The following is a 17,218-nucleotide window of genomic DNA, read 5'->3' as shown; positions in this document are numbered from 1 at the left end:
CACTGTAGGAAGGAGCTTGTCCCTCCAAAGACAACTCTGGAGACCCTTAAGCATTAAATTATTTTAATTTCTTGGGGAACAGAAGTGTCACTTTATCTTCTCAGAGTATAAATGATGAATGTTTATGCAGCAACGTGTAACTGTTTCTCATATGAAGGGATGGCAGAAGACTGACACTGCACAATGTAGTTTTATAGTTGAACTATGTAATGAACATGGAGCAGAAATATTTAAATTGTGGATCTGATTGCCACTTTGCTGAGCACATGGAATAGTTTGCTTAGCTTATATTGCAGCAGGAAAGTTCCACTATGCTGCAGCAACAAATATTCTAGAAGTGTGAAGGGCATTTGGGAGAAATACATATTTCCCCTTCATTTTTTTTTGGTAATATTTGATAAAAATACTTTTTTTTTTTTTTTTTTTTTTTTTGAATACATGTATACGGAGGACTTTGTGAATTCACTTTGTGAATATATATATTAAAAATCACTAAGTTATTCCTAATGTTCTGTAGTGCTGCCTGCTCCTGACAAACATCTGATACGGATCATATGCCTCTAAAAAGAGAAGTTCCTCGAGCAAAATATCCTCATGAAAACAGGTTGGAGACACTCACATTCTCTCGCTCGCTCTCACTCGCATGTTACATTTTGGCACGTTGTAGGAGCAGGTAGCATATCTACTACCTGCTGTTGAAAGTGTTGAAGATACTGAATTATTTATTCCATCTTCTGCACTATCCAAACTCGTTTTGGGTAGTTTGACACATCTCGGTCTTCCATATGGATACTTCATGGTGACAGAGTTGCCAGCTGCTCAGGTTTTATGACAGTCTGAGTTTTTTCAAGGACTGTATTAGTTTTCTGGGAAGAATCCTGCTTTTCCTGAGGGTCCCCATTCTTCGGCAGTAGTTATGCCTTGGGTTGATTCTCTGCAGTGGGAGTGTTTTTGGAAAGTCAGCTGAGAGAGTCCATAAAAATAATTTTTAAAGGACTTGCTGTTCATAGATTGAGATTAAATCAGAGCTGTGGGATATTGGAAAAATGTGAAAGCCATTTGCTAAGAAAGTTAAGTTTCTTTTAGTCACAGTCTTCAAATCCATTAAAAAAAAAAAAGTGTTTAGATATCAAGGTGCATAAAGCAACATAAAAACCAGTCTGGAATATTTTGGAAAAAAGGATTTTCAGGGCACTTGAAATGTAACAGTCAGCAAAGCTTCCCCATAGCAGGGGGTTGGAACTTGATGGTATTTAAAGTCCCTTCCAACTCAAACTATTCCATGATTTTCTCTGCAATTGTGCAAAGTGAGCAGGTCTTCTGTGGTTTTAAAACACAAAATATGTAAACCTGAAAACTGGGGGAAGATTTGAGTTTTCTCTTTGCCAAAACTTACTAAAATAGTGGAAAATGAGTTCCACTATTTATTGTTCTACTTCACATGAGCATCTCTCAATTCAAACCTTTTTTAAGGAAAGCCCTGGGTCTTGTGGTGGGGCTGTGCTGTGCTGGGTTTGATTCCCTTTCTGTGGGATCCATACATCCATGGTGTTGATTGTTTGCTCTGTGCCATCCTGGATCCAGGCTGGCACCAGGAGATGTGAAGTCAGGATGCTCAAGGCTTGCTGTTCACATTAAGAACAGTTAGTTACGTGCAGCCCTAGGAATTCTCCGTGCTGCTACAACCCCTTGGCCATATTGCCTTGTTCATGCCAAGCATTTGACATATTTGGCATCTCTCCAGAGCTGGACAGATAAGAAACCAAATTAAATTAATTTGCAGCCTTACAACTAATAAATAATGCTGCTTAAATATTACCTAATTGAGTAGAACATCATTTTTGCAAGCATTTTTCTTTTAAAATGTCATTTCATTATACATCACTGCATCCTGTATATTTACCTGTGGCGAATATTTTGCCTTCCTCTATTTAAAAAGTACTTTTTCTTTGCTCTATCACAGCACCTATTTGAGCAGAGGTAGTCTGTCCATCTTATATAAACCACCCAGCAACAGCTATTTTTCACTAGGTGGGTTATTCTGATTTGCTTATTCTCTGCTTTAATAAAATTCCTTTGCTTCACTGTTTGTTGCTGATGGAATTTGAGCAAGGAGGACGATGTGGACTCATGGTTTCTCCTTCCCCCCATCACCACAGCTCTGACTGCTTGGTCCTGACCTCTCCCTTCGTGGGAACAGAGAGGCCGATGTAGCCCATGGTGAACAATCTGGCCACTAAAGTAAAAATGTGCATCTGTCAGTAATTAATTGAAGCCAAATTTAATTACAAATCAGGGGAAAAAAATAGTACCACACACACTTAATAAAATTCAAGAAGCTTCCATGTCGTTGCCTGAAAAGCAAAGCAGTTCAAACAGAATACACCCCCCTCAAAAGTCTGCTCTGTGAGAGTCTCTTGCAAGCTTACTTCTTGTTATTAAATAGAGAAGTGATTTTGATTCACAGTTTTCACATAGTTTTTGATATCTTTTTGTGTTAAAGTTCATAAAAAGTAGCAGAAGAGTGTTTAAGACTGGTTCTTAATTGTGTGGATTAGGGATCTGGCCTGAAATTTTGTTTGAGATTCGATTCCAGTACATAAATGCTCTGATCAGCTGGTTGAAATAAAGAATCAGAGGGGTAAGGAGAAATTGTGAGAGAACCCAAATGATTTGCAAATTAAAAAATGCATTTATATAACTTTTTAAATTTTTGGAATTGTGTATTTTAAAATAAAAATATGTAGAAAGAAAGGATTGGCAGTATGAGTTTAAACCAAGCTTTTCCTTCTTGCTTTATTTTAGCATACAAGGCAACTCCCAAATACTAAATATTGAACTGGTAGCTGCCATGAATATTTATTACTGTACTGTATGTACATATAGCAATTACAGCAAGAGGAAAAAATATTTTTCTTTACAATTAATATTTGTAAACGTTTATGAAAGTACATAGAAATAAATAAGACAAACACATGGCCTAATTAAGATGAAAGGCATGACAACCCTTGTGATTTGTTCTGAAAAATAGAGACCATTAAAATAGTAAGACTTAATTATTTCTGTAAACATTGCAAATTATCTTTATCTACAAAAACCTTAATTTATGAGTTAAAATATCTATAAGCATTTTTTGACATTTGTACATTCCATGTCAAAAAATTATTGTTAATTTATTATTTATTATACTGTCTACTGTCACATATTACCACTTATTAGTATTTATTGTTCAGAAATTCAGTGTTGTCTATTGTGTAATGGGAAAAGGAAAAGCATTTTATATGCAGTTGTAATTTGTGTGTTCTTGGGCTAGCGATAAAAAAATGCAACTTCTGAAAGCTGATCATATAAAAATGTGTGTAATAACAAACAAAAGTAGCTGGTCTGTTAAGATTGCAGACATTAACTGTGCTATTGGAGACACAGTTTACATTTGAAAGGTAACTCAAAGCCAAATCCATGGACTTGGCTAATTGCTGGGTTGAAATCAAGGAAAACTGTGTGATGGAGGAACCCTGCCATGAGGTTTGATCTGGAGGTGCTGGGAGGCTCCATCACCTTTGGAGCCCTTGTTTCTCCAGGTGTGTCTGTGGTCAAACCTCTTGCCTTTGCCTCAGACTTTAAGGGGGCAGGATGGTTAGGATAAACTATAGTGCAATCCAGAAATAAAGGCACAGGATGGTTTGGGTTGGAAGGGATCTTAAACTCATCCCATTCCACCCCTGCCATGGGCAGGGGCATCTTCCACTATCCCAGGCTGCTCCAAACCCTGTCCAGCCTGGCCTTGGACACTCCAGGGATCCGGGGGCAGCCACAGCTGCTCTGGGCACCCTGTGCCAGGGTTTCACTGGTTCAATCAGTGCCATCTACTGAACAGTATTATTTTAGTATTTATTTTAGCCTTTTCCCCTAAAAAGGCTCATATTTGTAGCCATATCCAAATGTTAGTCTGTTTCATTGTAATACTGCTCCTGGAGAATGAAGAGTGCTCATAGCTCTTTTCTGGGCTGCCAGGTCTTTAATCATAAACTCCTTTTACTGTGAATGTAGTTGTTTAGCAGCAGAGAATTGTGGCTTTGGATTTTATTTGTGGAGCAGGAGAGTCCCTGCTGCTGCTGCAATCCCCCTTTTCCAGGGACAGCTGGGTTACCTGTACTGCCACACAAATAGTGGCTACATTCATCTGTCCTTTGTGCAGAGCTTCTGTCATACTGAGGAACATTCCACTACAAGTCAGGTGCTGTTTTAAACTTGCTTTGTTCTGTAAGCCTGGTGGATTGGAGAGTTCAGCCTCCATATCCATAGATACATAAATATGCCCTGTGTGGTCTCCCAAGGGGAAGGCAAAATGTGTTTTTAGTTAAGTTGCATGGGAATTTAATTGAAAGATTTAAGGCAAAGCCATAAAAGAGTAAATCATGGCTGCGTGACACAAAGAAGATTTATAAAGCCAAATAAAAATACTTTAGCACCTTCACTATTATAATTTGCTTGATATAAATGGAAACCCGTATTAGTCATTTTGTCTGCTGGTAATTAAAAAAAAAAAGGGGGGGCTTTTAGATTTTACAGATTTTTGGTTGTTTGGAGTGAAATAATGGGGAAGACACTAGCAAAGGGCAGAGAATTCTGTGGACATGTCACATCTCTGAACCTGCAAGTGCACTCAGCTTCCTTCCCAGGAATATTTATTTTAGTTAAGCACATGCTTAACTAATTTCACACAAGCAGCTCCTCAGAAGGACTGTGAACTGATTGAGATGAAGCATGACCATGGCTTTAGACTGTAGCTTGTGAGGATGGTAGCCCTGAAATCTGGCCAGTCTCCAAGGCAGTGGGGCTACTGCACATGGGACGGTCCTGCTCTGTGCAAGAAGGTCACTTGTCACACAGCAAAATCCTCAGAGATATTTTGGAGAGGAGAGCTGGGGCAGAGCTTTAGGAATGTGACCTTCAGCACAGGTTTAGTGAGGATTCACTCACTGTATTTATTGGAGAGCACTGTATATATTAAATGCTGCAGTGTTGATAGGTCTCGATAAGGACACCATAATAGCAGTTGAATTGTAGGGGGTTTTGTGAGATGGTAAGTTAATGATGTAGCTGTTAATTTGAATTTAGCAGACGTTTTAAATATAGGTTTCTCTTACAGAGACAAAAGTTGCAATTTAAAGCTCTTTGGTGGTCTAAAAACAGCTTAATTCTCTAGTAGCATGGTAATAAGTACTAATCCAGCTTATACAGTGATTGTAGTATGTCATGTTTGTGAAAGATTGCCTAACTCTGCTTTCTCTGGGTTTTATGTTAATTTTTTTAAATTAAACATAAAACCTTATAACATCTTTATGCTGAGATAAACTGTTCAATTTAACTTGTGCTCAAGCAGCAGCTGTCAGGAATTATCATGTTTTGAGCGTTCTTGCCATCACCTTGTGTCTCTACCTCCCGGATACACTCTGTGGGATGATAAAGCTCACCTTGTTAGGATTTATTACTTAAATAATAACCCGAGGTAAAATGAAAGTTGATGTCACACGGAATGACAACTGACATATATTTATGTCGCACGTTCCATTATAATAAACTTTCCTTTCTTCCCCTTGTAATAGGTGTTAAATGGAAATACACTCCAGCATATCCTCCAGTGCCCTGCGTGAGTCCATTAGCCACGAACGCGGCTGCTCTGTGGGCATGTTCACGGGGACCCGTGCTGTCAGGTGCTATTTAAGCTTGTAAAGCCAGGGAAATTGGTTAGTGCTGGTAGTTAGCAGCTTCTCTGCCAGTAAAGAAGCAGCCATGAGAGCCTCTCAGAGTCGGGATAAATTCTGGAAGTGCTGCAGAGTAACGGAACTGAATCGAGGAGGGCGTTTCCTAATCAATGATTTTATTTTAATTCTTTTCCTTGCTGTAAGAAGCACAGGAATGTCATTTCAGGCTCTACATCTGAATTTGCTAGTCGTCACCACAGTTTTCTCTTGACACCACTTTATTTTGCTGAGCTGGGCAGTGATAAGCGATCTGCTTGTTAGTTGTGTCTTATCACTTTCTATTTACAGTGGAGGAAATTTAGATCTACCTCTTGCAAGCTTTCCAAGTTTTCAGCCTTTTTTGCCCTGCTAGAAGCCAGGCTCCATTGTGCTCTAATGATGCTATTGAATTCCTCCAGTTTGCCTAAGCCGAGACTGGAGATGCTGGGATTTTTGCCTGTGGCTATGGCCATAATTTTTTTTCTCCTAATTACTCCATTGTTGATCTGAGCAAGTTAAGATGCATCAGAGCTACATGGTTTTGTCCAAGCTTATTTCTTGGATCTCTTCTCATTGTATTTTCCATTGTCCTTTTCTCTCCAGTCAGTGTGTTAACCTTGGCACCTCCACTGTCTGCACTTCCCACCCTTGCTCTGTGCTGGTTTCCCTGGTTTCAGTCCCAATGTGCTGCCTTTTTCCCCTTTCTTCCTTCAAACTCAGCCAGGTTCATCAATACCATTCTGTATCAATTCTGTTTTCTTCTCTAACTCATGGCAGAAAAGAATTTTTTGAAAAATCAGTAAAGGGAAAGATAAACTATAATGCAATCCAGAAATGGAGTCCTAGAATGGTTTGGGGTGGAAAGGACCTTAAAACTCATCTTGTTCCATTCCCCTGCCATGGACAGAGACTTTTTCCACTGTCCCAGGCTGCTCCAAACCCCATCCAACCTGGCCTTGGACGCTTCCAGGGATCCAGGGGCAGCCACAGCTTCCCTGGGCACCCTGTGCCAGCCCCTTCCCACCCTCACAGGGTCTCTTCCTATTTCTTCCTTTATCTAATGTGGACCTATCCTTTTTTAGTATGAAGCCATTCCCCCTTGTCCTGTCAATAGCCAAAATTTTTCCAAGCATTTCCTCTCATTTTTGCACGTTTTGGGATATGTTTTCTTTAGTTTGCATTTTTCTTTGTCACTGTGGTGCTGAGCAGGGATTTCACATCGCCCCCAGTAAGCTTTTCCTGCTCTGCTTTGAGCCTGGCACCCAGGTTATTATGAGGTCCAGAGGTCATTACTCACGGTGACAAATAAGTAATGACTTACCTAAAACTATTTTTTCCTCCTAGTATGGCTCATAATAAACTTGAGCTCATATCTTAATTGGCATTCTGTGTGACAGGCCCTTTAGAACCATCAAATATTTGATGAACAAGGCAATAACAGTCATCTCTTACTTTTGTAAGCCTTTCAGATCAGCATTGACCCAGGTTGATGAAGATGGATACAGGATCTATGCTCTAGGAAGTGTTTGTTCTGTAGATACAGGTTATCTAAGAAGGGTGAAAGTTAGCAGAGATATGATATGATATATATGATCTAGATGGATGTTTGGGGAAGTTCATGAGTTTTGAGGTTGGCAGCCAGAATCAGAAGTTTATCACGTTAGTGATGTCAGTTTGGCAGTCATCTTGAACACAAAATTCATGTAAAAATAGAAAGAATGGGAATAACAGTATGGAAAAAAAAACCCAAAACCCTTAGAAAAAATATTTTCAAAGAATAAAACATTGCATAAATCAGTTCTGAATCTGAATTACTAAAATGATGGATAGCAAAAAAAAAACCCCAATTCAAAAACAGTCTCTGTTGAAAAGCAGTTTATTAAATTTAATGTTCTATCTGTAATAGATACCCAATCTCAATTGTTTCTTTCTTCTGTGATAAGAAATCCAGGACACAAATATATGAGGCTCTTCAGCTCTGTGCAAGTTCAGGTTTCACTTTGCTTGGAAGCAGTGCTAGCCAGGGGCCAGGAGATGCTCACATGTTTTTGGTGAAATGCAGGGAAATCTACCACTGCTTACAGTAGGGTCAGGATTTCATATTACACATTTATATACATTCATTTTCTGATAGCCTGGGAAGTTACACAGGGCTAAGATAGCAGCTCGTTAGTGGTGTTTGTGCCTGCTTTATCTAATTGAAGGATGTGTGCAGTGTTGTGGACTGTGGAATAGCAGGAGTGCAGTGGCAGGACTGGGGTGCAAGGGTAATTTCCCTCTATAAGGAAATGTAGAGAATACCTAATAAAAATGTGAAAATAAAACAGAAAAAGTGTGGGAAAAAAAAAAAAAGGCAAGCAGACCATACTAGATAAGTACAGTGCATAAATCAAAAGGGTTTATGTCATAACATGAACATGTGCCATTCCTGCTCATATATTGAATTTCAGTAGTTGGTTGCATAAAGAAGTAAAATGTAATGAAACTGGCAAGCAAAGTATTCCCTAGCCAGCCTTATCTTTGTTCCATTTGTCCTTCAGATACAGCTTTTCTTGCCTTTTTCAATAAAATCCATCCAGCTTTTTTTTTTTTTATTATTTTGCATCTCTCTGTAACTGAGCTGGGAAGACCGATGAGATTCGGTGCTTTTCTAGTTGGGTTCTTAGCAGCTGTTTTTTAAGAGATCAAAACTTCGAGTGCTGCTACATGGTATTAAGGCTTAGCTATTGATGTGTCCCTATAGGGGTTATGTTTTTCTTGGGGGGGAGGCAGTGGGGAGCAGGGGAGGGGTGACCCCTGCGAGCAGTAAACACTGCTCTCCTTGTTTTGCAGGATCCTCTTTGCAAGCTCGGTGCTTAACCTGGCTGAACTCGCTGCCCTCCGCCCTGACCTTGGCAAATTGAAAAAGGTCCTCTACTTCCATGAGAACCAATTGGCATATCCTGTCCAGAAATGCCAGGAAAGGGATTTTCAGTATGGATACAACCAAATTCTTTCATGGTAGGTATGGCTCATGCTGCTCCTCGCTATTTAAGGTGTCCTCCTGTCTCTACAGCATTGTAACCCTGAGGAGTCCTTCTCCATATACTTTTTTTGGTATTAATTATAATTCTATTTTTAATTTGTATTGATTTTTAAAATTAACTATTTTGTATTAATGTTTTACAAGACCATGTGGTGGCAGGAGATGAAGGATCGACCTCAAATGGAGAGTAGATAGTAGGTTTAGATGGGATATTAGGAAGCAACTCTTCCCTGTGAGGGTGGGGAGGTCCTGGCACAGGGTACCCAGAGAAGCTGTGGCTGCCCCTGGATCCCTGGAAGTGTCCAAGTCCAGGTTGGATGGGGCTTGGAGCAACCTGGGGGAGTGGAAGATGCCCTATGGCAGGGGGTGGTGCTGGTTGAGCTTTTAGGTCCCTTCCAACCCAGGTTATTCTGTGATTCTATAAATGATAACCCTGTACCAAACTGAGGTACCTGCAGAGTTCTGAGGAGAGCTTGATAAAATCAGTGTGACTGAACCACTTTGCTCTAAAACATCATCTCAATTTATTGTATAAAGTCCCCCATGCTGCCATGGTGTACCCATTGCTGGTGGGATTTCTGACCTGTGCCTTGGCTGAAAGTGATGCTTTGTTTCATGGATGCTTCACAAAGCTGCACTACTCAGCTCGTGCTTGGCCATAGCTTTTACTGCATCCATCTGAAATTATGGTGAGGGTTTTAGGGAAATAAACAGAAATTAAAATGTACTGCAGCACTTTTCCTGTGAAGAGAGGGCAGTAAACATACCAGATAAATCCTTATATTTCTTTCATCTAGTATTCAGAAATTGTGCAGTGCTAAAATACCCAGACATTTTAAAGGCTGTGGTCCTTTATTGTTGCCAAAAACAAATGTATTTCTCGAATCTGAGTTAATGAAAGAAGTTAATAACAGCACCACTGAAAAGCTTTGTGGTTAGGCACTGCACAGACCTAAGCCAAACAGCAAAACTCACTTGTTTTCAACTGAAATAAATTCATTTCCATTATCTTCCTTACCTCTCTCTTGGTTGAAGAATTATAAAGAATAGGGCTTGAGCATTTTAAGGTGCAAGTTAAGCTTTTGCATCTTTATAATCTAAGGCAGTTACGTTGAAATTTCTCAATTAATGATCTGTGTATGCTCTGACCATTCTGCAGCTGCCTCTGCCACAGTGTTTGCAACATGTTTCACTTACTGAGCTGTAAAGATGGGAGAGTGGAGTGAAAAATCTTCTGAAAACAGTAGCAGCCATTTTCAGATGTTCTAACAAAAGGAAAGGAATCTTTTTTTTTTTTTGTATATATATTTTGCTTTATTGTGGCAGTTATTTTTCATACGTCTGCTGTAAACTGACAAACATGTATCCTCAAAATATGCATTTTAAGTATCTTCTCTTATGAGAGAAATAAAGATTATTTTTGTGGCTCACTGAATCATGGAATAGTTTGGGTTGGAAGAGATTCTGAAGCCCACCTCGATCCAACTCCCTGTCATGGGCAGGGGCACATTCCACTAGACCAGGTTTCTCCAAGCCCATCCAACCTGGCTTTGGACACTTCCAGGGATGGGGCAAGAGATGCTCAATTCTGTCCCATTCAGCCTCCAGTATCTGCTTCATGTATTTCCATAATATTAATCTCCCATTTCTGTTCTGCTGAAACCCCAGTCTAACAGAAAATTGGAGCCATGTCCTCTGTATTATTCTTCACACTCCAGTGGTCATCTGCAAAGAGGTACCATCGTTTCATCTTCCAAATATGTTAGAAATGGGGAAAATGTACCTTTCCACTTTTACACAGAGGCTTTGGAGATTATTAAAATTAGAGCACTTTGAACCTTCAGGTTGGTGCTTTGGATCGTTAAAAAATCAGAATTCTGATGTTTCTAAAGAGTTAATCTTTCTAATTTGCCCCTGATTTGCAGAGCCTGCAGGAAGGAGTCAGGGCAGGTACGAGTTCATGCAGGAGAGAAGGTGAGATGATGTTGGAGCCTTTGCTGCGTGTCAGAGAGCAGCAAGGAAATGTGTCGGGTTCCTGCCTCATGTCATCTGCAAATCAGTGCAGAAAAGATGACTTCTGTACAAAACTGAGGCTTCCAACGGGTTAAAAACTGTAGGTGGGCAAGAGGGTAAGATGCCAGAAAGCATTTCAGCTCCTGCAGCCAGCTTGAAAAGGATTATTTCTCTCTAATGTTGGAGTTTCTTTGCTTTTCCTGCTGACTCCTGCTGCTTTGGTGAGCAGTGTCAGTTCTCTTTCTTGACCAGACAGCAGAAAGATGCAGAGAGGATGAATGACAGCCTCTCACCTCAAATATACTTTTCACCAGCCCTGTGACTTATGAACACATGTCCTCAATGTATCTTCTGACCTGTAGGTCTGTATTACAATATATAACATATTGAGAAAACCAACTGGCCATAAAGCATTTCTTACCTCAGTTCGTGCTGGTGTAGCTCAGGTTGTGGCAGCACTGCTGGGATAAACTTCCAGATCCTTCAGGTTTTTTATAGCTGCTTATTTTCTCCAGACTGACTCTAAGAGTGGAGAAATAATACCTGCATTACCATTGAACTCCCATCTTCTAATTATTGATTTTTAAAACACAGCAGTAGAAATAAAACATTAAATTTATATGCCAGTTCTTTTCAAACTTTTATGAGAGAGATGGATATTGTATGCTATGTATTTTATTTTTATATATAGAGGATATACTCTTAATCAGGATTGTGTTTGCATAGGTTAAAATAACAATCCATTTCCTTAGTGTCCTGCTGCCTGACACACATGGTCAGTTGAAGGTAGGTTAACCAAAGGTAAGTTGTCCTTCAATAAGAAGTATTTCTGAGGAATTTTCATTTTCTTCTGACTTTAATTCTACAAAAGTCAGATTACAGTGATCTTTATCTGTTCATCATGCTTCTGAGAGATGATGAGAGTAACAATATACTTATCATTTTATGAACAAAACTCCACAGCTAGAATAGGATGTGCTCCTTTAGATTAATAATAGTATTCTTTTATTAGTTAAAAAAGGTTAAACATGTTTTTAAAAGGTGAATAGAGGGAAATTAAGACATTTCTGATTAAGGTACTTATGATACTCATAATTCACATGAAAAGGTTGATTTTAATTAGCATCCACTTACACCTTTTGCTTGCTTATGAGAATCTGTGTCCTATTTCCTTTGCCTGTAGCATAATCCTGTTCCTTTTGTGCCAGCAGTATGTTCATTAATCTTCACCACTTTTTGCAGTTTGGTTGCTGATGTTGTGGTGTTCAACTCTGCTTTTAATATGGAATCCTTTCTTAAATCCATTGGAAAATTTATGAAGCTGATTCCTGACCACAGACCTAAGGATTTGGAAAAAATAATCAGACCGAAGTGCCAAGTTCTTTATTTTCCAGTCAGGTTTCCTGATGTGAGCAGGTCAGTACATTTTCCACGTCATAAATTGCCTCCAGCCTGTCAAAACTCTGTATTTATGGTGACGTTCTAACTAATCAGCTAAAGCATCGTTAATGAATGAGTTTGATAATATGCAAAATCCCCTAATTGATAAATGTATTTCAATAATCAGGGGCTATTGAGGCAGCCGAGCCTGTCCTCAGTGCCTGTCGTGCAAACTTGCATCGTTCAGGATGAGTGATTTCCCACTTGTTGTAGTGATTTCCCACTTGTTTCAGCCTTCCAGGAGTTGCCTGCTCCTCAGTGATGAGTTTTTGGGTTTTTTTTTCTTAGGGTTGGGATTAAATGTGTGAGATGGTATTTTTTGTTTGGATTTAGATGTTTATTAGTGTTTATTTCTATTACACCAAGGTTTTTAGTATTTTAATAAATTAAAAAGGTAGTATTTTAATAAATTAAAAATGTATTTTTTTTCTTTATAAGGTTTTTTTTTTATAAGGTTTTTTAAAGGATAAATTGTTTAATTAAGAATTGATACTGAAATGATTTTTATTTTTAATTTACTTGTGGTTTGTAATGTGGATTTTTAAAAATTAATTATACAATATTATTTAAATTTATGAAGAAGGTGAAGAACAAGGATTAGCTTTTATTTTAAAACTTTTATTTTGTTTTAGATCTATTATTATATTTTAAAACTTTAAGTTCTGAGATTTTTTTCTATGTGATATTACACATTGTTATTTACACGCTTAAGATTAAATTACACACAATTTGATTTTTATTTAATTTTGGAAGTTTTCTTTCTGGTTTTAGGTTAAATATAGGGTTTTCTTGGGGATCAGTGTTTGTTTAGACAACAATTTTAGACAGAAAGTCTAAAATTCTTGATTAAGCAGGGTTCCAACACCTCGGCTCTGGGCTTATTTGTGCTGGGGAGGTCGAGGAGGAGACAGTCATGCTGGAGAGCAGTGAAGGTGACAAGGAGCTGTTTTACCCCCTCCCCTACCTCTTTTAGTGCCTGGCCAGGTGGGCAGGAGCATCCCTGTGGCAGGAGCAGCCCTGCAGATGTTGGCATTTGCTGCAGCAGGAGTTGCTCTTCGCTCCTCCTCGGATACTCTGAAGGACGTTTTTTATTGCCCTCGTTTCAGAGCCCGCCTTGAAATTAGCAGTGGGTTATGTGGCTCAAAGGGAACATTCACAGGATCCTTTTCACTTTTGATTAAACCTGGCACAATTGTTTTTCCTGTTATAAGGGACTCTCCTCCCACTGAACAGGAACTTTGCTTCAGTGGGACCGGCACTAAATAGAGTGTGATTCTGCAATTTGATTATGCTCTTAAACCTAACACCGTGTTGGGTACATTTTTTTGCTGAAATAAGGGTGGGAAGCACTGCAATGACTTTGCAAGAGCCCACCTTTTGGTCTGATAATAAGTTCTAGCCACACTTGAGATGTTTTCCCTGACCAGCCTGTACTTAGAGTTATTTAAAGGCTAAATATACATGTGTGGTAGCTTGAGGTAGAGAAATTTTTAGTGCAGGAGCTGAGGTCGTGTACTAGCTGATGTACTTAAACTGAAAGGTTTGAGTTTCAGTGTCTTGGAAAACTTCGTATTCTAAAATACTGATGCAAATCATTTAGAAATCAATGTCTAAAGTTAAATCTTGAAACGTCTATTTTTGGCAAGTGGGTTAAAATCCTCCAGTGTTTCTTAGGGACTTGGCTGCCTGGATGGCAGCATAGTTCAGTACCTGCATATCTTTGAGGATCTACTACTCATTCTGAGAGTCCAGAGCTTCTGAGCACGGGGAATGCTGTGGGTGCTCAGCATATTTGACGTGGAGCCAGATCCAGAGGCTCTCAGGGTTTTGGCATACCTTAGGAATCATGTGGCCCAGACCTAGTTTTGGAGATGAAGTTATGATAACCCTGTCTCGTATATTACATCATCTCTTTTAGACTTGTCAGCCTTGGCAGATGGGGTCAGACAAGATCTGACAAATTAGGCTGAAGTCATCATATGCACAGCACTCATTTCTCCAAAGCAGGAGGTGATTAGGTGGGTAAAATCGTGAGCCTGCTACCTAAACTGGTACAGCAGGAAGCTCTCAGATCTCACAGTGTGCTCTTTTAGAGTCCTGCTCTCATATTAAATCCCATCTCACAAGGCAGAGCACCTTTCCCATTTTATTGTGGTCGCTGCACTTGGGATTAGATCAGAAACCTCTTTTCAATGCTGATGGGAAAGATTAAGATATTCATAAACAACTGAGTGACAGTAAAACTTCCACAGCAGAGTGATTAGAAACAAAAACTAATGTCAGCTCTAGGATATCTATTTTATTCAACAGCTAATTCTAGATATAAGATCTGAGGTGTTTAGACAAAGTCCAATGCAAGACAACAGGAAAAAATCTGAAGAAAAGAAAAGGCTGCTTCTGCCTGACTCTGAAGTTCTTTGGGTTTTGACCTTCAGCTGCAGCCAAAATTTGCTATTTCTTTCCATGTTTTACATAAAGTTGAATGCACCTATGGCAATTCAAAGCTGTTTTTTTAATTTGGATTGTATTAGTATAGTGACTGAATGGAGATTGAGGAGAAAAAGGTTAAGAAAAATTGTGGCCAAGCTAAAATTTATAAAGCAAGCTCTTAGCCCAGAGTGATTTTCAAGTTATTTTCAAATGGTAATTTGCTTTATCCAAACCAAACTCATACAGTGTAAGTAAGTGATTATTTGCATGACTGACAATCATTTCAGTGCCTGCAGTCTTTTTAAAATGCATAATTTTGCTGAGATGTTGGGAAAATACTTAAAAATTCTGAAGGCAAAATAACCAGGGTGGGTTTTTTATTTTTTTATTTTGACCTCTTTAATTTTGCGTGTGAATGTCTCAGTGTGTGTTCTTGTCTGAAACATAATCTACCTTTGGGTTGGGGAGAGAGAGGTGATCTGAGAAATCATCCTTACATGTGTGATGGGGAGCTTTTTAAGATTATTTTAGATTAATATTGCAGTTGTAGGGCAAAATAAAATACATCTGAGCCTTGATCAAAACCAGTGTAATGAAGGATCATGTCACAGGAGTTAATCCTGTAAAATATCTACCTTTTAATGTAATTACTGTAGGTGATGGCCACAAACAGCACAAGCAGCATAGTAAATGATCACTTAAGAGGAGAGGTATAATGATGAAAGATATCCTAGGAAACACTTGTGGATACTCTGAGAGGCACCACTATAATTTGTAGTGTGTATTTAAATATTTCAAATGGGCCTCTAATGGGCTTTTCTACTTCTGAGGGGAAGTTGTTGATGCTTTTTTATAAAGAATCTTTTTTTTTTTTTAAATAAATGTTTGTCATTAGGAGTCGTGTTGGTGTTCCAAAGCAAACCCAGCAGACTGTGGTCCTTATCTGGCAATGAGAAGAGATGAAAGGATTTGAGGATTTGACAGAATAAGATATTTACTGACCTAATCCTCCTGTTTTCTGGTTCTGACAACGACTGGTTTCAATATTATATCCTGTGGTGCCAAGGCTGCTCCATGTATAGCCACCCTATATGATTTCTGGCTTGAATTCTGCTCTTTGTCCATTCTGGTGAGGTATATGATGTGGCAGTAAATAGTAGAGTATTTCTGAGCTTCGAGACAAAAATCCCCCCTGAATTCAGTCTGTCCCTTCACAGTGCATTGTGTTGCAAAGGATAGAGAGCAGTGGCTGATCTGCCATGTGTGCTCTGTGTCAGACTGGGGGTTTATAGCACAGAGTTAAATACATTGTAATTCACACTTACCTGGCTATTGACTTCATTTTAGTATCCTTTCTGTTGTAACAGAAATAAAATCCAATTTATTTTTCGCTCAATAGATCAATTTTTTTTATGATCAATGGAGTCTATTTTGATACAACCTTTTCCACTTTTGCACTGTAAAATGATGGTCAAGGAAGAAATTCCCTTTTGACTGGTGTTGTCTTTGGTACTTCTCTACATGCCAGCAGAGCCCTCTGGAAAACTTCTGCAAGGTCTTTGTGGATATTTGGATATCCACTGGACCATTATCCTGGTCTAGTGGAAGGTGTCTCTGCCTGTGGCAGAACTTGATGATCTTTAAGCTCCCTTCCAGCCCAATCCATTCCATGATTATATGACATTATAGGAATTCTCTCATCCCATCTGTGCCCTCATTGTCAGTTTGCAAAGCAGGGTCAGATTAGGTACTCCTTGAAATTCATTCCAGTGAAAATTTCAATTTAGATTTTGGTTAATATTACTATTCCTCTGATTGTAGTATATCTTTATTGTTATCACAATATGGTAGGAAAGGAAGATGTTTTTATAAGCAAGAATGAAGTAACGTTCCTAAGAGCTCAAAATTCACATTGGACTGAGGTGGAATAATATAAAAGAAACATGAGAGTATGAGGATTACAGCAGAAAATAAAAACTGTTTTTTTTTTTTTTTTAAGTGGAACTTGTGTTATCTGCATTACACATTTTGAAGTCGAATTAAAGATTTTAGACTTGTTTCTTCATTTGCTTTTATAACTTAGTGCAGTTAACAGGACATTCACAACCATTTGGGCTTACATTTTTTTAGTTATAGTGTGAGAGAGAATTTTAGGGCCAGTCAAGAGAGCTCCTGAGTAAAGCAGAAGTTTATAAAAGACACTGACATTATCTCTTGTGCTGAAACACGTGTAAAGGACCCTGTTTTGGAGAAGCAAAAAATGTTAAATAAATTAATTGCATCACTTGGCTCAGGTTTGCAGGGCTGAACTTAACTGGAAAAATGCAGATGTCAATGAGCAGGGAGAGACTGGAATTCACAGGAGCCCAGAGCTATGGATGGGCACTGGGGACGTGTCTGTTGCAGGGAAAGCTGCTCAGCAGTGGTACCCATGTGAGCTGTAGTGAACTGTCTTGCATGTGGGAAGCCATAGATAGCTTAGAAGAGCAGTTTCTGGCTAATTAGCCTTCCAGTGAAATAGCATGTATTAGCTTAGGTGGAGTGCTAATGACAGTGACTCTGG

At 38.9% G+C, this 17,218-nt stretch overlaps 1 protein-coding gene across 15 annotated transcripts in view; it reads left to right on the top strand.

Moving 5' to 3' along the window:
* The window catches only part of GTDC1 (glycosyltransferase like domain containing 1), a 314,519-nt gene that overhangs the window by 209,399 nt on the left and 87,902 nt on the right, over positions 1–17,218 (top strand). For 10 of the 15 annotated variants that reach the window (XR_012056851.1, XR_012056850.1, XM_072931740.1 and 7 more), the window contains 2 exons: positions 8,580–8,747; positions 12,028–12,201. The exons of 2 other annotated variants lie outside the window; for them this stretch is intronic. Coding sequence is in view for 11 of the 13 variants with exons in the window: in XM_072931740.1 (XP_072787841.1) it covers positions 8,580–8,747; positions 12,028–12,201 (342 nt within the window). In the remaining 2 variants the exon portion in view is untranslated. Of the gene's footprint in view, positions 1–517; positions 605–8,579; positions 8,748–12,027; positions 12,202–17,218 lie in introns of all 15 variants that reach the window. 3 more of the 15 variants (XM_041717244.2, XM_072931742.1, XM_030278124.4) reach the window with 2 other exon arrangements.

The sequence above is a fragment of the Taeniopygia guttata genome, chromosome 7 (genome assembly GCF_048771995.1).
Source record: "Taeniopygia guttata chromosome 7, bTaeGut7.mat, whole genome shotgun sequence".
NCBI lineage: Eukaryota > Metazoa > Chordata > Aves > Passeriformes > Estrildidae > Taeniopygia > Taeniopygia guttata.
Note: the sequence above shows the minus strand (reverse complement) of the source record. Positions and strands in the feature narration are given on the sequence as shown.